This window comes from Asterias amurensis, chromosome 1, assembly GCF_032118995.1.
Source record: "Asterias amurensis chromosome 1, ASM3211899v1".
Classification (NCBI taxonomy): domain Eukaryota; kingdom Metazoa; phylum Echinodermata; class Asteroidea; order Forcipulatida; family Asteriidae; genus Asterias; species Asterias amurensis.
In genome coordinates, this window is record NC_092648.1 from 37,019,653 (window position 1) to 37,042,351 (window position 22,699).

Here is a 22,699-nt window from a genome sequence, read left to right on the forward strand (position 1 = left end):
TGAAAATAGGTTTTCGCACCCATTGCATCACCTCCTCACATTGCATTCATGACTGTTATTTTTTACACCAAATATAATGGACTGATTTACTTTACTGACCCCAACTGTAACATGATAGCTTAGAAATTTCACAAAGGTTTTAATTCTGAAATATTTTACAAATCTGAACTCAGACCACAAAGGAGCAGAGTCCATCTTTTGCTCTAATATTGGCATTTCTTTACATTGTGGTGACTCATTGACTAAACATTTACATTTTGATACAGGTACTTTAAATCAGAGCTGATTAGAAAGCTTTCTCCATTGTGCTGGCCTTTGAGGCCTGCAACAGTTTTAATTCTCACACCTTTCTGTTATCATTAATGGTTTTATGCATCATTTGCATTTGGATGAATGCTCTTATTCCAATCCTCCAGTTTTCAATTAACACACCATACAACTACATAGCTGGTTGAATTCCACCAAAGTGGTCACATTCTTTGAGAGAGCAACCTTGCTTATGTTTCATTGGAGATGTTGTGTCTATTCAGGCATCAATTTGGCCCATAGAAAAAGTAGGAACATTTTATTGAGTACATCAACAAGAATATAAAAACCCAACAAGATGAACAAAGATGAAAGCCCATGATGTCTCGCAAGAAGTCAACAGACATCTCTAAATTGATTAAATTTAACAAAGTCGGTCTGGAGAGGAGGGAAAAAATCCAGTCCCCAAAAATATAACAGCCCACTATCAGCCACATACATTGTTACCAAGGTAACATGACGACAGACGAGTACATAGCAGGTGCATGTCCTAGGTTTTTAAAATTCTGTTTCTGGTTGAAAACTGTCAAAATCGATTTCCCACATGCTCAAATCAATTTGGGTGTTTCTGAACACTCCCCCCACCCCCCACTTATGCAAATGGATGTGAGATGTGCTTCCTTTCTACTGTCCAAATATGCACACTAGTGACAAAATCACATTGCTTGAGTCTTTTTCTTCTTGACAAAAATGCAGAGAATATTTTCCTAAAGACCATCAGTAAATTAAAATGTTTTTGTCCTTTATGTCAGAAATATAGGGTCCGTTTGATTAGGTTCCCTGGGCCGGCCACGGTCTGTCCCAGGTGCTATCGAATAGCTTTGACGTCATTCCAGGGGCTCACCCGGGTCAGCCCCCAGTGCCCTGCTTGTGGAGTGGGTCACTTGGGGGTGACCCGAGGTGCATGACGTCACCACCATGGCAGGGGCTCACCCGAGTGAGCCCTGTGGGGTTGACCCAGGGAAGATTATCGAATGGTTTAGAATATAAACAATAATTTCTGCTACTTAACTCATATATTTTCTCTTTTCTTTCAAATTGTTGAAATTTAATCAGTTTGGGGGGAGAAATAAACACAAGTACCTCTTAATAATGGACAAGTATTGACAGGCATAATTATTGCTTCACAGACTTAATTTGAGAAACACTTTCCCATAAAACTCTTAACTAAGTTTCAACATGACCTTATTTTTTATATAGATGTAGCCGCTTAGCACAATAATGTATTGCTCAGAAGAAATGGGCAACCATCTAAAATACTGTATAATGAAGATGGTTTTCGTCTGCCTCCCTGCTTATTCCAGCTAAGCAAATAAAATTGTTCAGCATGAGCAATACCCGTAAGCTAAGCTGTAGAAACTTGTCAGTAATCAAGAATGTAAAGTTATTTGTCTACCCGATCAATGTTTTACATACAGTCACAGTCAACGCATGCACCTGTTTGGATATTTCTGGCATAAGATCGAGTCTTTAAGAGTTTACACTTTGAATTTTTGAGTGTTTAAAGGGCAAATGTTGTCAACATTTATGTTCAGATCACATTGGTCAATAAACTAGCCAAGTCAGATTTGGAGGTCCAGACCGGATCATTCATCAAAATGTAAAACTAACTCTGAATTACAATTGTAAAAACAAACAGTTGCATTGGTAATGATTCAACATGGGAAACAAAATGTTAAAAGTAGTTGAATTTGCATAAATAAAAAGTAAAGTTTAGAAAAGTATAAAACATTTTTAAGAAGCTGCTTAGATAAAAATTCTGGTGAGTACAAAACTGATTTCAAAATTAATGAATACATTTCTGACAACTCATTTGTGGCACAAAATATCGGAATGTGATTCTTTTTTTTCTTTTTACATTTTTCTTAAAAAAACAAACAAATTTAAAAGCACAGAATTATTAACATTTGGCAAATTACAACCGTTCCATTTTTCTCATTTTTCAAATATGGCTCCATAGTGAAATTTTAACCAAAGGCAAGAACTTCTAATCAGAGTCCAACAGTTTGGGTGTTGAGTTACTGAATCGTGTTGGACTGAGTACTGCACTAGTAAACTGATAATGCTTTACATGGGATCAGGCATACCAGCGTAATAACACATTGGGTGTTGAGTTTTGTTTTTGTTAACGAGTGACAAGGATCTTAATATTTTACTCAAGGAAGGTTGGATACAAAAAGTAAAAACAAAACCCCAAACACAATGATGTTACATGCATTATGTAAACACTAACAATAAAGACTTTGTACATTTTTACACAAACTTATGACACGTATTATTTACATGAAAACATTTTAGAGAAAACGAGGCTGGCTTCAGCCTCAGAATGAGACAGAGACCAGAGTAGCTAAAACTCAACAACATAAATTAGAAATACAACCAGGATATTGTTGCATGATTACACAGCAACTGATGCGTTCCCAGGATTAAATTTCTATGCAGATATAAAGGGTGTGCTGGAATTGCTCATCCTCTGTTTACTGTATGCGCCCTCTTTGTTATCAATTAACAAATTATTTCAATTCCAAATAACAAACATCATTGATTGACAAACTAAACCAATGGGATAGCTGCAATTGTTATAGAGCCAAAATGGCTGCTCACTTTCATTTCTTTAGCCACTTCGATTCAGAGGGCTGAATAGTGTGAAAACAACAGTATTGGTTCAGTGGCTCAAGTCAAAATGCATTGCAAACAATGAACAGATTAATTCTTTGGATGGATTTGTTCTTAATGCTTCTTATATACATTGTAACACCTGTTACTTTCACATACCAGTCATGATTTATGTACAGATTGATTTTACTGCATTGTTACGAGAACTTGTAACTCTCTCTGGGATGCCTTTTTGACTGTGCATCAATGAAAGCCAACATAACAGGTTCCTAATGGTATGATTGAACAGATTCACGAACACAAACAACAACATGAGCCATCCAAAAAGCTTGAAAAGCTAATGAGAAAAGTCTTCCTATGGGTGTCCAAAGACACAAGAAATTGATCATGATTAGGAAAAATAGAGTTACTTTTTGACTGAAAACAATCCATTCCTGCACGGGAGATGAACAATGGATTATAAATCCTGAATTTAACTGGTTAGTGATGCCTTGCAACTCTCCAGGCTCATTTCCTAATCTATGCTCCTGAACTAAAACATACTACATGTACTCCTTCTACATTTCCTATAATCTAACAAACGGTATGTACATACAAAATATCACTCACAGAAGGGAACTACTTGTGCAGAATTTGTCCCTCATATAAAATGGTACCATGCAACCTCAAAAGTGCACTAATATTTGGTCATTGTGATATCTAAAATAACAAGCACATAGTTCAAACTGTTCCAAAAACGCAACACTTTGAACATTAAAACATTTAAAATAAAAACAACATGCCAAAAACAGTAGACATTTTTGGCATTTTAGTATTAATTTGAAAGTTGTTCTGTAAAATTTGGCAAAAGTTTTTTTTTTTCTGCACATTGCTTCCATCTTCAGATTTGAAAGAATCATTGCAGATACATCTTAAGATAATAACACGTGAAAGTATCAGCTGACCAGTGAATCATTGCAGATACATCTTTAGATAATAACACGTGAAAGTATCAGCTGACCAGTGAATCATAGCAGATACATCTTTAGATAATAACACGTGAAAGTATCAGCTGACCAGTGAATCATTGCAGATACATCTTTAGATAATAACACGTGAAAGTATCAGCTGACCAGTGAATCATTGCAGATACATCTTTAGATAATAACAAGTGAAAGTATCAGCTGACCAGTGAATCATTGCAGATACATCTTTAGATAATAACACGTGAAAGTATCAGCTGACCAGTGAATCATTGCAGATACATCTTTAGATAATAACACGTGAAAGTATCAGCTGACCAGTGAATCATAGCAGATACATCTTTAGATAATAACACGTGAAAGTATCAGCTGACCAGTGAATCATTGCAGATACATCTTTAGATAATAACACGTGAAAGTATCAGCTGACCAGTGAATCATTGCAGATACATCTTTAGATAATAACAAGTGAAAGTATCAGCTGACCAGTGAATCATTGCAGATACATCTTTAGATAATAACAAGTGAAAGTATCAGCTGACCAGTGAAAATACTTGCTGACCTGTGAATACCAGCTAACCCGAGAAATTCAAAGCCTTGATTTCCTAAAGAACACACAAAGGTTGTTTGGTTAGTCTATGACCACCTCATGACCAGGGCCCAATTTCATGGCGCTGCTTAGCGGCCGATTTTGTGCTTTACTGTGTGATTTCTATTTCATAATGCTGCTAACCGTAAGCACACGAAAAGGCATGCTAACCTTCCGGTGCTTACCGCACGAAAATAAATGAAGTCACAATGCAAATCCACGGTAAACACGCAATATGGCCGCCCAATTTTTCTGCTAACCTGTGAAATATATATCACGCAAAATTCAAGTCTCTTCTCAAAACTTATCTTATGTCACAGGTTTTCAATGACTAATTTTGTTGTTTCTGTTTTTCTTTGTGTTGTGTTTTGTTTTGTTTTTGGTTTTACTGCGCCTTGAACACCCAGCAGGGTGGATATGTGCGCATTACAAGTCTTATTATTATTATTAAATACGCTAAGGCTTAAGCAAATCTTTCTGCTTCAGTAAGTACGCAAATTTGCTTACTGTTTAGCAGCGCTATGGTCATGCCTGATTGGTTTATCCCACAACATTCATAAACGGTCTCGTAGAAAATACACTTTTTTTTTAATTACTTATCTTGATCTAGTGAAATTGGAATTAATTATTTGCAGCTGATAAAATAAAGACCTTGAGTTTTCTAAAGGTCTTTATCAGAGATAACTCTTTAACCAGGTAAGTGTTTACACAGCGCATAACAGAGATAGCAGATGGGACAAAGTGACTGTTAACAATGGAACAGCAGGTTCACGGCCATGTACATCACGGTGGGTTTTTAAAGACAAAATGATTTTAAAAATCTTTTCAAAATGCAGCATTGTTTTGATCCATCTTCTGCTTTATTGCCAACAATACATTTGAGATCATTTGAGGAGCGATGAAGAATTTCAGACTTCAAACAACTCTGAAATAAAATAAAAACAAAATAAAGTTTGTTTAAAAAAGGAATATGCACCAGATAAGACGTACAATGAAAAAAACTGTGCAAAAAGGATTCAACAAATAAGACCAAAGTTTTTGTATTTTTCAGTTTACCTTTTAAAACTCAAATTAATTGTTTAAGAAGTATAAAAGAAACTTTGAACTCTTAACTCACCCCAGAGTTACTTTCTGTAAATGCTGTGGCGTTAACTGTTAATTGTAAAAACAGAGTGTCCAAATTGTTCACTTTAAACAACAAATCAACACTGTTTCAAGAAGGAACAGGCATATCAAAAATTATATAATAAGTATTCTGTTCACTCCTTGCCTAGTCTTGGCCCAAGACTATGGTGCTTGATTCTGGATAGTGTACTACGCGCGGTTGAATTGCCAAAGCGCGCCCGCCACGGTATGATTTAGTTAATTGGACGGCTTGAAATCTAGACTACACTGGCAAGCTACCATAGTCTTGGTAATCCTGCAGCGCTGTGTTAACTTTTTCATTGTTTTCTGCTTCAGCTTTGCAACGGACCAATCAGCGTGCGATCATTGCAATAAATTAACATAATGTATTAGTTGACCCCGGGGTCATTCATGTTATGATTACACGGCATTGGCATCTCCGTGTTTGTCGTGGAGGAAAAATCGTAAGAAAATAGGAAATGTTCACGATTACGAATGCTAAAGATGAACAAGTAAGCCGAAGCTATATTGATCTGCTATCTAGTTGGCAATTAATTAACGACTATGTCAAAATACACCAGCTAGTGCCCTCTCTGCGGACGGTCTGCTGGTGTTGCGATAAACTCCGTCAGTTCTACTAATGCTTTGTCTGCTGCATGCAGGCAGTTGGACCATGTCCGGGTGTGAATAAACTAGGGGAAACTAGAGCATGATACATACAACCAACGCTTGCAACTGAGCAAGTCTTGGATCCCAAGTCATTATGTAACTGTCAGTGTCACAAAGTGGTGAGTGGAGAGAATCTTGTTTATATTGATCGAATCTGTATAGAATTAGAAAACGTAAAGCCATAAGTATAATAATACATGTAGTCATTGTTTGTCATGTTTGTGAATACCTAATTTGCTCTAAACTGAACAATACTTCAAAACTTGTTGTTATTTATGTAGGTAGACCTCCTTCCTGCTAATACTAATATAGCAGTGCTTTTTCCATCATGCGAAGCAACATTTTCTTGTGTCTCACTTATGGAAGGGCAGCTCATAAAAGTATTGCCTCACCAAAATCCACTTCGCATTCGCAGGAAGTATGACTATGAGCCTACTCCTTGGGTTTGTTTCGGTAGTGGAACGAACATAGTTCATCATAGGAGTAGTATGAGCCCAGCTTAATGTGAGGTTGGATTTGTCTGACTCGAGTCACCAACACTTCAATACACACAGATGCATATCCCTTGATGTGAAAATGGCTCATTGGCTGACATTTTTTGTTTTTAACTGTCATTTTCCTTCTGTGCACAAGCAATTAACACTTAGTTGGGTTGATTGATGATCCAAACCCTCGATGGTCAACGGTTTAATATTAATAATCAAAACAGATATACATATTTTACATTAAGCTTGATGCAGAAAAAGTTTAGCACAATGAGACCCAATATAATCACTGAACTTATTCTATGATTTGTATTTGTTTCATTCTTCTGATAGGGCACATTTCCAGGAAAGGCTTTTAGAGAACTGCTGCATGACCACCTTGGAGTACTGATACTTGTTAAGCCTCGTCTTGTCAGATGAATGGGCAATCAACTGCTCTGCAATTAAGGAATGTAGTTCTTGATTCAAGAGAGACAACTCTGTGACAGAATCAAGATTCAAGCGTATGTAATTGTGGAAGAGATATTTTGCTGTTTTGCAGAGGAAACGTCAAGAGAAAAGGAAAAGATGGAACATATTAACTGTCAATCAAGAAAGACATATGTGAAGAACTGTACTCTACATTTTGCTGCAAAGTTCCACCAACGTATCACAATTTAATGTCGACATGTCCACACCAATACAGTGATTGACTTTCAAGATGAGTTTACATAGCTTTTTCAACCCTAAAGAATATTAATTTTGGGTTTTTACCCATATACACCGATGTGTGTAGCACTGTATACTCGGTACTTTCCCGAGTCCTGTGAAAAAAAAACACAGGCATTTTACTCGGATGGGATTCGAACCCACGACCTTTGCAATTCTAGAGCAGTGTCAAAAATTAATATTCTTTATCCCCGATGCAAATTTAACATCTTTTAAATCGTTTGCAGTACCCGCTGCTAAAACATAGGATTCGAACTGCCTCTAGCTACCGGGCAATCTCGGTGGTCTAGTTGGTATGACACTGCTCTAGAATTGCAAAGGTCGTGGGTTCGAATCCCACCCGAGTAAAATGCCTGTGATTTTTTTCACAGGACTCGGGAAAGTACTGAGTATACAGTGCTACACACATCGGTGTATATGGGTAAAAACCAAAAATTAATATTCTTCAACCCTGTGGGAACTGTGTGCATACTCTTAGCAACCGATCCTTTTGGACTGGGGTTGATGTTTGTCATTATTTTGAACACCAAGATGAAAATGTACAACTAAGTGGAAGAGTTGGGCGAGATGAGCAAAATGGTCTTTCAATTGCCATAAACTATCTAAGACACAGAGAATCAGATGAAAATTGCATTGCACCCCACAATGTAGAAGAGTTGTCGTAGGGTCAGCCGCTCACACAAGTACATACAAACAATATTGTGTATAACTGCTGTGATGTGCACTTTAAATGCTGCTGTGGGAAAGCCTGTGATTGGCGATTATAGTGGTACGCACTACGACTGATGTCGAAATCGCAACTAGTTATTGCTTAGTCGAGTTGCGACTGCCATTTTTCACCTACTCCGTAAATCTAGCCACCACAACAACTAAAATAGTTGCGACTATTCCTGCTTGCTGAAAGAATTGTGTCGCTCACAGTCACGACTTTTCACAACAACATAATTTACCTACGAAACACAACCAGACATCAGTAAGCCTGGGCCACTAGTGTAAGTTACTACTCGACTAGTCACACCTCAAAAAGTCATGACTACGACACTAGTCACGACTTGTTTGCCGCAGGGGCAATATGGTAAATTTCGTGCTTAGAGGATTGAAGGATTGTCACTGGTGTCACTGACTGTGTTTCGTAAGTAAATTATGTTGCCATGAATAGTCGTGTTAAACAGTTCACCAAACAGGAAGTTGTTGCTATTTTTGTTGTACTCTTGGCAGCACGATTATTCAATTAGGAATTAAAAATGTAGTCACAACACGACTAGTGATTTTAATAATCTCGACTGTGCGACAAGTGTGACAGTGTGTCGCACAAGTCGCCTAGCCCTATAGACATAAAGTGACACAATCCTTAAATCCTTTCAGCGTGAGTTTTACTATATTGCACCGGCAGCAAATAATACGCCGCTATGCATTTTGGGGCATGAACATTTTTAGACTAGTGTGTTGAAGTTGCGACTATTTGAAGCACGAATAGTTGAGAAGCAAATTTCACTAGTCGCTCAGGCTTTAATTGTGGGTATTTCTTGTTATAGCCCGTTCTCAAACCTGATCATTTTAATAGCCACTGTTCTGTGAAAAATTTGTGTTTGGCAATAAAGAAATCAATTTTATGAACAAGTTAATTTGTGTTGGCCTTTATTTAGAAATATTATGTATTCATGTGATTGTGACACAATTAGTAGCCCTAACGTTTAATACATGTGCAAAGTCGATAGGTCGATGCATGAACGACAATTAAATTGTACATGTACAGTGAATAGTGTTTGCTGTAGTAAAACTACTATACACGGTAGTATCATGGAGGTTTCTACCTCCATGGTAGTATGCACTGCGGGTAGCTCGTCTCTGTCTGTGGTTCATGTGAGCTGCCCACGACAAATCATTTGGGCAAGTATGAAACCATGAAACAAATGGTTTGAAACAAACCATGAAACAAACACGACCGCATAAACGAAGATGCAAGCATTTTGTCAGACATTCTGTAGTCAGCTATATTTCTTAAGAATAACGACAAGAATTTTTATTCGGTTTTCTGGGAAAAGGAGACGTAGAATTTAAATCCCTGCATTTCGTTCGTTTTGTATGGCCAGGCAAACCATACTATCACTTGTTCATCCCGTACGTCCGACCATGGCCAGACTTCATGCTGCTGGGCGCTGCCATGTTGTTCACATCATACCGTGGCGGGCGCGCTTTGGCGATTCAAAGTACACTATCCAGAATCAAGCACCATAGTCTTGGGCCAAGACTACTCCTTGCCTTGATTGTAATCGATCCTAAATCATTGCTCAATTTCTCCATTGGTAAGTAGACATTCATCTCAATAATAATTTCATTCTGTATTTTCACAAAGAGACGTGTATAACATTGTGTGTGACTCCTCATGTCATGGTCTACGTCACTGTCTAAACACAAACTCATGATATGCGCAAAAGAAGGTCAAACTAATGACATGCGCAAAAGTCTGTCATCTTGCTTTTCATGCTTTTGCATGAAGTGTAACTCTAGCTTCACTAAATTAAAATGTTAGCCAATCTAAGGATAATTGATTTGAAACTGACTAAGTCAAACCTTACCATTTCATTAGAAGGTAACAACATCTTCAGTAAAGTCCCCCGAGTACTCTTGTTTTGCTTTTCCATTAGTATATGACGGCAGTCTGGCTACTCCCTCCCTTTCACTGGATTAACACAAACATAGGTAGATGTTATACAAAGTCTGCAACATAATTCTCTTACTTTTTCTGGTGTTTCTACAGGGCAGATAAGAAGGTAAGACTTTTTCTACAATGGGGAACAAAAGTGCATAACTGATGATAATATGTCATGGATATTTTTCACAAAATAGTAATTTTGAGAATGTTTTTTATTTACAATAATGTAAAATGCGATTTTTGTCATTTCTTGTTAGGATGTGAACATTAAGTATAGATTTAGAGAGGATTAAAACACATTTTTTTTCTTGCAGGAATAATATAATGGCTGTGATACCAGACTTTAAAGAGCGAAATATAAGTGTTTTTTCAGAGAATAAATTCATGTTCAAAGCTGTCCCATATTTTAATAAACAAACCACACAACCGAACTGTAATAGGCAAATAGGAAATGTTGCTATGTTTCAGATAGCAATATTTCTCTGTAATTAAGGAATGGTAATGGTATGAACTTTATGGTCAGTAAGCTTTTAGATTGATGGTTGAATTAATGAGGTCGGCTTCAAATGAACCATATGTGAGTTTATTACGTCGAAAATTAGAAACAATTGTGCAACAAAAATAACATTTTGGAAATTTGAACTTTCTGTGGGTAAGACAAAAAATTGTGTAATGTTCTTTATTTCAGGTTGAACAAATCTTGGCAATTAAATTTGATGGTTTCGCAGACATCTAAACATTGAGGCACACTTTTCTTCTTCAATCAAATATGAATCAAAAGTAACGGGGGAAAAAGATGCCAACAATTCTTTTGAAGATGCTGGGAACTGCAGGGTTGATGGTAAGCACAGTGCGGCACAGAACACAAATAATCACGGGCAACGAAATGTACAAAAATATCCCTTTGTTGTACTGAATATTGAAAAAAAAATTAAAAGCTGATTGAATATCGAAGAAGCTAAAACTCACGCTCAAGAACAAACCAGTGAAAGCGTTAGTATCGAACACGTTACCTTCCGATGGGGGCTCTTTTTATAACCGTATGCTATATCCGAGCATCAATACGCTGTACGGTGAGTTATCATATTAATGTCAGCTCGCATCGACTCATATCCTCTTGTCTGTAGACCGGCCGTCCGTCAACAATTCCAGCATCGATTCCACAAGCACATTCTGCGAGTTATTATCCCGAGTGTTGTGACCGAGCAACCTCGTACACCCGCCTAGAGCGTCTTAGACATGGGACTGAATCCCAGTCTGGTCGTGGCACATGCATCCTTAATGCTGCTCTCACACTGTGGCGAATGTTCTTGCAAATATGAATATTTGAATTTCGCGGTGAATTCACAAAAGAATTGTGATTGGATAGTGAATATTTTCATCTCAGTCTCACAACTCGGTCGTCCTTGGTCGGCCCTCTCTTTATCAATATATTACGAATATATTACGAATGCTTACCAACGCTTGCCAATGTCTTTACGAACATTGTCATGCTTACGCACGCTTTACTAATATTACCAATGGCTTACCAATGCTTACGAAAATCAACGAAGAAGGACCATCTTTGCAACATTCGCTGGAAAGTAGAAAGCGCCTCCTAAATTGACTGATCTTGGTATGGATGTGGAGAATGACATGTGAACATTCCAAATTTGTTACCAATGCTTACGAAGACACAGCGAATGTTGCGAAGTTTGAGTGATTGTCAAATATTTCGTTTTGTAACCATATATTCGCTAGCATATTCGCCAGTGTGAGAGAAGGATAAGCAAGCCATACTGTTCAGCACATCAACTGTATTAATTAGGATGTTGGTAGGTGGTCGTTAAGTGGGTGATTTGCTCTGATGTTTAAATACCAGAGCAAATCTTCTTTTAAAAACCAAATTTACAATTTCATATCAATTTCTCTCTAATAAGCTAGGAATGCCAAGCTCTTGGGTCATGTTGCTACTACAATTAATTCAACAATTTGCCAGACGTCTGAGGTCTTTTTAATCAACAGCAAAAGCTACCATTTATTTTCCATCACAAGAAAGCCTTATTTTTTACTGTGCTTGATTAACAAATAGGATAATTCAACAACTTTTCATACTCGACTAACAAAACTTACAGGTTATAAAAAAAACATGGAAAGGAAAAATTTTCTCAAAGAGCTGGTGTTGCATAATAAAAAATCTAACATTACAAAGCAATTGTGTTGCGCATCCTTTTACTTAAACAATTCAATCGCAAAGAGTGGTTTTCTGAATATCGGCAATATTAATACATGTACTTCACAAATTGCTGCTGGTAACGGTTGTTGCATTGTAGAACTTTAAGGAATTCTCCTAGATTGAAATTGGTTTCAAGTGTTCATCAAAATATATACCCAAACGGATAGCATACATTAGGTCTGCATGCTCTAAATGAATTAAGAAGATATTTACTTTTTTTTTATGTACAAGTACCCCGAGACTGCACTTTTGTCAATAAAAAAAACTTTAAAAAGCAAAATCTAGTTGCAATACACAGGACAGCTAACACGAACTGTTTACAATCGATGAAACTTTAACAAGTTACAAACTTCTCAAACCTTGGTCAAGCAAACCACTAATATTCTGTGAAATGAAAAGAAATTGCTCCTAAACATGATTTGTCTGGCTTATGGGCAATTTGATGGTTCAGCAATGTTTTCTGAATGCACGGCAGATTTCAACAAGTCAAAGAAATCAAACAGATGACAATAATTTTCACAGCTATATTTCACTTCAATGAAATTACTCCTCATGGTAAAAAAACAGGCACTGTACTAAATTGTTGAGATTGGAGCAAGAAGTAGAAAGTGGGCAACTGTGCATGTTGAAGATGGTTTGGCTTCCAGATGATGCAAATAGTTGCTTCACAGTGGAAAACTACTTTTGTTTTCATTTTCCATTTATGTATCAAGAAATCAACCCTACATTAAAAAAACCTACACATAGATGTTTATTAAGTTTCGAGTACATTGTTGTCTAAACGTGGAAAGCTCATTATTTACAAGACGACATGCTTTTCTACGATTAACACCTTCAAAGACATGGTGCACCATCATGCTTCGTTAATTACTATCTGCAAATAGAGAAATGTTGGAACTACTTTTCCTAGATGTAATAACTTTTTCTGTATTCCGTTCATTCATACGAGAGCTGAAAGCGTTATTTTTGACGGCATTTTTCTTTCAGTGTTTCTTGAAGTTATCGTTCCATGGTATTTTACAAATGCTCAACAATTTACCGACTCTATTTGGAATGGGGCAGAATGCTTGAGTTCATAACAAAACCTTACAAAGCGGTCCACAACAACGGAAAAAAAGCAACACATAGAAGTTTTCTACAGCACAATGTTAACGATTTAAAAAATGTTCTCAGTGCAACACTATCGGTTGTTACAATCCAAATCGCGGTCGACGACAGCAATAAGGTATAATTCTGGACATGGCAACAACGTTGAGAACGACGTGATGTTCTTAATAACCCGCCGGAGGGAGCCGACGTGCCGGGGGAGCTGGTGAAGCGGCCGACGACAAGGAGCTGTGAACGGGAACGCGATCAAGGAAAAAGAAAAATACAAAGTTAATTTCACATCGTTAGATTTACACAATAAAAAATGTTGGTACTTTTTTTTTGCACACAAACTTTGTTTTCAAAAAGCATCAGGGCAAAAATGAATCTCCAGAACAATCATTACGCAACAAGCACGTTTGAAGTTGGGCATCGCTTATTCAACTGAACATACAAATCCTATGGCTTTGTTTTGGGCACGGAGCCAATCTTGAACTAAATACAATAGTGTTTTTAAGTCGAGATACAGATACTTTTTTTGCGCTAAAGCAACGATATATTTTTTTAAGATGTTTTACTTTCTTCTTTGTCAAACAGGCCGCAAATCGCAAAGACAGGGCCGGACTCTTGGTATTGCACACTTATGGCTTATCTCAAATGAAGACTGGAATGGATTGACCGAACAAGGCATGTTCAAGGATCCATTTGAGCTCACCTTGCGATTAAGCAAGGTTCAGAAATCTTAGATTATCATTGTCTACACTCAGACGGTAGTAGTAGCAAAAGATCAGATTTTCATCATCACCATTCATAGATCAAATCGAGCAAATCCCATCAATGACTCGTCAAAGATTTATTCTTGTGTATCCATAAGTATTAAGTCTTTTATATTTCAAAGTGTTACGATGAAGCGAGATGAAAGAATTTAAACTTTTCATTGGTTCAAGTAGATAAGATTACATTTAGCCTTTGAGAAAGACACTCTGCTAGGGTCGAAACGTCAGGTTATTAACTATTTTTTGCAAGATTACATTCATTTAAACTATCGTGTGGGGTTGGAGCTTCCATGACAATAAAATGATGACAGTGATACTTCTCAGGACTCACCACCTGTAACCTTTGAGCCAACTTGACTTATTCTGTAAGAATCTTACCGTCTTGGAGGCAAATCGTAGTAGGGATCCCTTGGGGGTAGACGCTCGTAGTAACGGTCATATTCGCTATAGAGATAAATGAGCAATTACATGTACAATCAAATTATCACTAATTCTTATAATTCAAGTACCTTTAACAGATTGATGGATGCAGACATTATGGAGGAATGCAATGGATTAAAGTGTAAAGAGATTGAAAGTAGAAAGTGGTAAAAATATTCACCACAGTAGAATCTTTCTCCGCATTATTTTAAAGCCTTTCAGAAAGACACCAGGACAAAAGCATCTTCCTATTACCACTTCTTACCATAAGAACTCTGCCCAATAAATGGCTCATACACATTTTGCACCCGCTACCACAAAACAAAGTTAACAATGCACTAAATAGTCATATCAACCCTGTCATGTATTAAAAAAAAAAACGGTTCAGAAATCTTAGATTATCATTGTCTACACTCAGACGGTAGTAGTAGCAAAAGATCAGATTTTCATCATTACCATACAAAGCCCGTCCTGTCACCAAAGTGATCTGTATTACGACATCACTCCTGGTGTGACAGGTCTTACGACATCACTCCTGGTGTGACAGGTCTTACGACATCACTCCTGGTGTGACAGGTCTTACGACATCACTCCTGGTGTGACAGGTCTTACGACATCACTCCTGGTGTGACAGGTCTTACGACATCACTCCTGGTGTGACAGGTCTTACGACATCACTCCTGGTGTGACAGGTCTTACGACATCACTCCTGGTGTGACAGGTCTTACGACATCACTCCTGGTGTGACAGGTCTTACGACATCACTCCTGGTGTGACAGGTCTTTTTCTTCAGCTGCGCCATGCATTTTGAACTCTACCACTTAATCGTTGATCTTGTCTTTGTATCACAAAATTAAAAATCTTTTCTCAAAATTAACTTATGTCACAGGTTTTCAAGGACTTATTTGTTGTGTCTGTTTTTCTTTCATTTGTTTTGGTTTTACTGTGCCTTGTACACCCAGCAGGGTGGTTATGTGCTAATTACATGTCTTCATTACTATTATTATTATTTATTATCATCAGAGAAACAGAGAGAGAGAGAGAGAGAGAGGGGGTACAGTGAACAAGAATGAAACAAACCTTCCTGGTGACAGACGACGCCTATAAGAGGGTGGTGGACTCCTACTCCTGGCTCGTAGGGCGTACTCTCTGGGATATTCTCTCTCTCTTGGTGGATAGTCACGGGGTGCTGGCCTCCTTAGTAAATTAAAACAATTCACAGCATTAAAAAAAAACGCAGTGAAATCTGATTAAATGTAAACAAAGGTTGGAGTTTTACTTCATCTTCAAGAAAGAAATGGTTCAGAAACTTTGGCTAATCATTTGCATTCAGACGGTAGTAGTAGCAATGATAACAGTTTCATCACGACCATAAAGTGAAGCGATTTAAAATGATTGTACTTTTGCAAATAATAACAATAATAGTTATTTCCTATAATATCGCCCGAATCTGTCGCTCATTGACACTCAAGGCACTCCAACATCATTACCCCTGGATAGCTATTTCATTCTTAAAACCATCTCAGCTCCTTTGCATACGCATCAAGCTAAAACATAAGGAACTAGGAACCATACTGAGCTATGTACCATACCTGTAGTATTCAAGTGCAAAGCCTCATACACACTTCATAAATTACCCAATAATGAACTAGGAACCAAAGAAAACATTGAAGCATACCTGTAGTTTATAAATTACCCAATAAGGAACTAGAAACCAAAGAAAACATTGAAGCATACCTGTAGTTTATAAATTACCCAATAAGGAACTAGAAACCAAAGTAAACATTGTAGCCTACCTGCTGTAGTAGTCATCTGCATAGCGTCTGCTGTAGTATTCATCACTTGGTGGAGGCCTCCTTGGGGGCGGGGCTGGGTAGTCATAGTAGGGGTCATAAGAGTCAGCTCCTCCATATCCATTGTATCTCCCTGAAGATTGCCTTGGTGATGGGTAGGCACCGTTTCCACGACTTGAGCCACCACGACCCATACCACCACGTTGACCACCTCGACTTCTTGATCGCTCACCGGGTCTACATTCAAGCAAACGATTTCAACAGTAAGTTGCATTGTGGAAAGATTAAGGTGCCACTTTATGTCCACAGGAACAATTAAATTCACCTGGAAATAGAATTTTATTTTTTCAAACATAAGAGTATATGTTTAGTATCAATAAAACAATTTTTTTAGTAATTTAATTGTTTGTAACAATTTATATGTTTAAAAAATAGATAAAGTCGTTTGTGACGTCAATCGAGGCAGACTTTGCCTTGATGTGTAGAGTAAACACACATGCAAAGTACATTTAAGTCCAAGTCGTGAATTTGTACGTTTCGAAAGAAGTTTTTTCTTGCATTTTTCAGGAAATGCTGACCAAGTGTATTGCTGCCGGATGCAGCAAAACAACTAAAGGTTGGGTCAGTCTGCATGGCTGGTCAGACTCACAAGAGCAATAGTGCCTAGTGGTCTGGTCCGACGTCCTTTTCAGCGCTGTGCAGCATTCCTCTTCAAATATCGCGCATCAATTGACGTCACGAACAGTGCCCTCTCGGGTCAGGGCCTACTCTTAAATTTGTAAATAAGATAAGAACTAATTTTTCAAAAACTTAGTTAACTGTTTATTCACATTCCACTCATCAAAACACATAAAGTAGTGACAAAAGCTTTATTTTAACAAAATACCACTTCCAGGTGGCTTTAACAATCTTGGAATGCTTCAGGAGGCACATTTCATGTAGTGTAAATATATGATACTTGGTTCTTGTAATGGTGCACTTTCTCTTTGGTAAGAACCACCTATATAAATAAACAGTAAACTTGCAGGTACAACCATTTGTAAAAGAGCCAGTTTGGTCTCCGGTTTGGTGAGAGACCAAACTGGCTCTTTTCAGAGCCAACACTCACCCTAAGAGATTCACACATGGTTGTACCCGCAACTTTACTATTTATTTATAGTTTCTTCTTATTTCTCCACACCATGGAAAGCTTCAAACAATACTTATTCTCTTCAGTATTTAAATCTTTTGATTATTATTTTAAGGTTGAACAAAGAAAAATTTACTAAAGCAAGATTTGAGCCAACAACCTCCGAATTAATATAACATGCCAGGGCTCCTACCAAATGAGCTATTTATGTAACCTTATGTTGAGTCTGTTGGCAAGATGGCCAAGTTAATCTTCCTCACAACTACAAATGTCATAAAAGCACAGAGAAAAGGGTCATGAAAGGCTGGTCTTGTACATGGTGCTACGACCATTGAAATGAAAAATGGAAGTGCTTTTATAGAGGTCTTTGTCCTGTTTAGTTTAGCTGAGTTTAATAGTAGCGTTATCCTGGTGCAAAAGCGAAATACTGATTTGAAAACCATTCACTGGAAATGAAGACAACATAAGAAGTAAATTCAATCCTGCCTTGAACTAAAGCGCGGTTCAGAAATCTTGGATTATCATTGTCTACACTCAGACGGTAGTAGTAGCAAAAGATCAGATTTTCATCATTACCATACACTAAGACTGTCGAATAGCCAGGGATCATACCCAGTGGTGTAGCCACAGTGGGCGGTGGCAAGTGGGCCTGCCCAGAACTCACAATTTTGCCCAGCACTTTGAGCAAAATACATTGTGCTCTCCGGCACAGATTGCACCTAGATTACACTTCAGCAAAGAGGGCCCAATTACTAAACATGAATAATTATATGGAACCGCTTGCCCTTTGCAGACCAAATTGGATTTGGAGCCCACCACTAAAATTGATCTAGCTACAACACTGATAATAACCAAGTTTATGATAAAACCTGGGAAATGGCAGCCAAAGGATCACCTTCAGGGGACGATACTTTAAACTTACAAATATCAAGATGCCCTAAAGGGATACTAAGGCAACGGCAGAGCTTGGAGAATAACATGTGTAGCCAAGATGCCGAAAAGGGACACCAAGGCAACGGCAGAGCTTGGAGGATAACATGTGTAGCCAAGATGCCGAAAAGGGACACCAAGGCAACGGCAGAGCTTGGAGGATAACATGTGTAGCCAAGATGCCGAAAAGGGACACCAATGCAATGAGAGCTCAGAGGAGACTGCCTCCAGGATGAGATAATCAGAACTTACCCCCATTCAGTGCAGTCTCTAGATAGATGACCTCTATTGCCGCACTTGAAGCATTCTCCTTGACTTCCAACACCAGGTGCCTTGTGTACTCCACTCGTGGAGAATTTAACTGTGATATTGTTTCCGAAGAAGTCCATATTATGAAGGTGTTTGACGGCTTTTGTGGCACCATCTTCTGTCTTCATGTGCTGTTGGGTCAATAACAATAAAATATATTATTATGTAAATATTCCCAAGGATTTTAAAATGTGTCCCCGCTGTCAGAATACAGATTATAAAGCAGATACTTCCTATTTATTCACAACACTTTTAAATGAGACATGTTTAGTTCTACAACAACCATAAAACCATGTATTCAAGAAAAACTGCAAAAAGGAGTTTTTAGGAATCATTAGATCAAGAATCTGCAAACGAATAAATAGGAACCATTCGTTAAAAGTACACAACATATGGCATTGAGGTTGGTTACTAACTTTTATTGAGCAACACAAATTGGTCTAAGTTCATGACTTACAATAAATCCATAGTTTCTGATGACATCACACTCTGCTACCTCCCCATACTTCTCAAATTCTTCAAGTAATCGTTCCTCAGTGCAGTCTGCTGGTAAGTTGCCCACGTAAATCTTCCTCTTAACTACAAATGTCATAAAGCAGAAACAAATTCAATGAAAAGGCTTGTTTTATAAATATTGGTCCGTCAGTTATAAGGAAAAATAGAAGTGCTTTCTTACAAAACATCTTTGTCACGTTCCTTATGTGGAAAAGCCATCTTAAAGGCTGGTTGATGGAAAAGGAACCACAAAAGGGGCCAGACTGATTTGAATACCATTCACTTAAAATGAAGACAACATTTATAAGAGCCTGCACCATGAACAACTAGTACATGGCTTATAATTATTTCTACCAACTAACTTAGTTGCAATTAGCGTTAACAATGCACCAAATAATAAATTCAATCCTGCCTTGCATTATAAGAGCGGTTCAGAAATCTTAGATTATCATTGTCTACACTCAGACGGTAGTAGTAGCAAAAGATAAGATTTTCATCATTACCATATGTACCAAGACTTGATTTAATACGAGTCTATACCATCGCCATGGTGATCTGTATTGTGACGACACATTCTGCATTTGCACTAGGATTGCTTTATTATTTAACTCACAAAAAAACACACCAAATGCTTTGAGATACTGAGCCATTAACACAAACACAGAGCAACATTATGATTAAACTAGTCATATTTATAACAATGCTTCAACTTCTTCAAATAGCAATATAATTTTCCCTGGTGTATGAGAAAATTTTGAGTTTCCATTAGAGTAATTTGTGGAGAATTTGAAGTGGACATAACAACTTACTGCCTAATGGATCTCCACAACATTCAACATCCAGCCAAACTGAAACCCATTACAAACAACAGCAGACTTTGTTTAATGCAACTTTGGATGCTTTATAAAAGATAAATGTTTAGACTATATTCCTTACCACCACCACCAAATTTATTGCTGTTTCCTGTGGAGAATTTAACATTCAGAGCAGACCCCATGAAGTTGTAGGAGTCCAGATTGCTCACTGCAGTCTGGGCTTCCGAGTCTGTTGCCATATGCTGTGAAAATAAACAAAAATGAAAATTTAAACTTTTGCACCAAATAGTCCCCACGCTGGGAACTGTTTTTTTTCCTCGATGTGAGAGCAGATGTCCCCCTTTTGAAGTTAACGTTTGATCCCTTTTTTGGGTAGTGGTGAAGCAGTAAATGATTTGTGCCAATTGTTCCATCTGCTTGTCACTTATTGTCGAGGACAAAAAGGAGGCGGTCTCTATAGAGGAATTTTGTGACCAAAATTGCAACCAGCTTTGTCACATAAAAATGAACTACACATGCACAATGCATGCAGAAGGAACACTTTGGGAGCCAAAAAGATGTTTGTTTCAAACAGTACCTAGCAAAGACAAGAGTTGAGCGCTTTGGGCAAAGCACTACTCTGTCAAATACAAACATTTCTACACAGTAGATTGTGGCACACATCATAGTTAGGTAATTTACTCTAATTTGTAGCTCGCCACAAAACACACACAACTATTGTTGCCATTTATGAAGCAATGATAAATCTTACCACAAAACCATATTTGCCGAGGACATCACATTCTGTGACTTTTCCAAACTGCTCAAAGAGCCCTCGCATCTGCTCTGAATTGCAGTCAAATGGAATGTTACCGACGTATAACTTCTTATTCATTTTGTCAGCTTTCTGCAAAAAAACGAAACAGAGGAGATATTTAAAACATGAAATGACTGTCATTGGATTGACAAAATGGTCACTTATTGTACAACAAAAATGGTTGAAATAACATTTAGGTCTATGATTAACATGATATGCACCAGATTCTCAGAAAAGTGAGAATTTTTAACCAGAAAAAACCTTTTACTTTAATGGAAAGCGGTTGGTCATCATCTTGGTTGTTAACCCAAGATGGCGTACGACCGCTTTCCGTGTAAGTTAAGTTTTTTTCTGGTTAAAAATTTACATTTTCCAAGTTTTTCCATTACTTACAAGTTACATTTAAGTTTATATTATACAGCACACACAGTTCTAATATATCTTTGGTTTGTTTGCTGCTTTTTTTTTAGGTATTTGAAACTTGTTGTCGGCGTATTGTCGGCACTCTGGACTTGTTGGCGGCTTTTCACACTCTCACAAACAAATAACACTAGAGGGCATGACATGAAGCTATTCAAAAAAGGCTAAACAAAGGGCTCAATCTCAGAAAATACTTCTTCACACAGCGAGTTGTTGATAACTGGAATAGACTCCCAGCCAAAGTGGTCAACGCCAAGACAACCAATCAGTTCAAAAACAGCTTCGACAAATACTTGAATGAAAATGGATAGGGGTTGTTAAAAGGCAAAGGCATAAGCCTACAATACTAAAAATCCCATCAAAAACATTAAGTGTAAGTGTAAGTGTTGTTGTCTGCTTTTAGTAGGATCTGGATAAGGAACCAAAGAACACATTCTCATGGTTGAGAATTTAAAAATTCACATTTTGTTTCCCATGTGTTTTTTTTTTAATGATTGAAAATGAAAGGGAAACATTTTCGTATCTGACTGCCACTTTTTTAATTCATTACAATATTCTGCAACAGTAGTCTTGTTTACTCAAATGAGACACAACTTAATCGTACCAATAATTCGTGAACGTAAGTGGGTCATCAAATAAATGGATACTTTTCTTAAATTCTTATAAGAAAGAATTGAGCGGTAATCTGCAGATCTGCTGAGTGAGAGAGTGATTTATTAGGGTTGACCGACAATAAGAACATAACAAAAGTCGAACTCAAAACCTTTTTTTAACAACAATTACTATCCAAATGTTTTCGTAGTAAATGGTAGGGGTACCAGCTTGAGCAGTGATAACTTTCCGTATGGCGCCACCACTTTTCCCTCATCTTTACAAAAAGGGATATTCATCTCTTTGAGGTAAATTAGATACTATATTATTTCATATCGAATGAAAAAGTGGTGGCGCCATACGGAAACTTTTCCCAGTGATTATGTACATGTTTCATAGTATTCATGTTATATTCCAATCAAATTAAAAAAACGTTTGTTTTAAAAACTACATAACCCCCCCCCCAACTCACGTCTTCCCCGCCCCCAAAACCCAGTGAATTAAATGCATGCTAAACAAACGCCATGCCGCAAACTGCATGATCGATGCCGCATGCAAAGGGATGCATGCAGAAATATATTCTGAAGAAATTGCTAATTTGCGAGACTGACTCATTTTCTTTTAAGGTTATTGCGAGTCGTTTGGAAAGCATAGAGTTAACAACTTTATGGCATATTTTTTATGATAGTAAATAGCGTGCAATAAATAGTAATTTTACCTCAAAAATCCGACAGAATCAAAGTCTCGTCTCAAGCATCACAAAGTCGCAAATTGCAATTTCAGCGTGGGGCATTTTTCACTGGTGCTC

At 37.5% G+C, this 22,699-nt stretch overlaps 1 protein-coding gene across 3 annotated transcripts; it reads right to left on the bottom strand.

The window, feature by feature from the left end:
• Positions 1-1,941: 1,941 nt before the first annotated feature.
• LOC139938793 (RNA-binding protein 4B-like) lies at positions 1,942-22,691 on the bottom strand. 3 transcript variants are annotated; one of them, XM_071934438.1, is made up of 11 exons: positions 22,610-22,691; positions 20,836-20,970; positions 20,206-20,326; positions 19,232-19,353; positions 18,718-18,905; positions 16,410-16,643; positions 15,694-15,810; positions 14,572-14,637; positions 10,040-10,143; positions 5,591-5,625; positions 1,942-5,398 (listed from the first exon to the last, which is right to left on the bottom strand). In XM_071934438.1, exons 2-9 carry the CDS (start codon positions 20,956-20,958, stop codon positions 10,047-10,049), a joined length of 1,068 nt encoding a protein of 355 aa, XP_071790539.1. In that variant the 5' UTR covers positions 20,959-20,970; positions 22,610-22,691; the 3' UTR covers positions 1,942-5,398; positions 5,591-5,625; positions 10,040-10,046. The 3 variants fall into 3 exon arrangements, with proteins under 3 accessions (XP_071790539.1, XP_071790530.1, XP_071790546.1); XM_071934429.1 differs by lacking the exon at positions 5,591-5,625; XM_071934445.1 differs by lacking the exons at positions 1,942-5,398; positions 5,591-5,625; positions 10,040-10,143 and adding an exon at positions 12,105-13,666.
• Between the last annotated feature and the right edge of the window lie 8 nt (positions 22,692-22,699).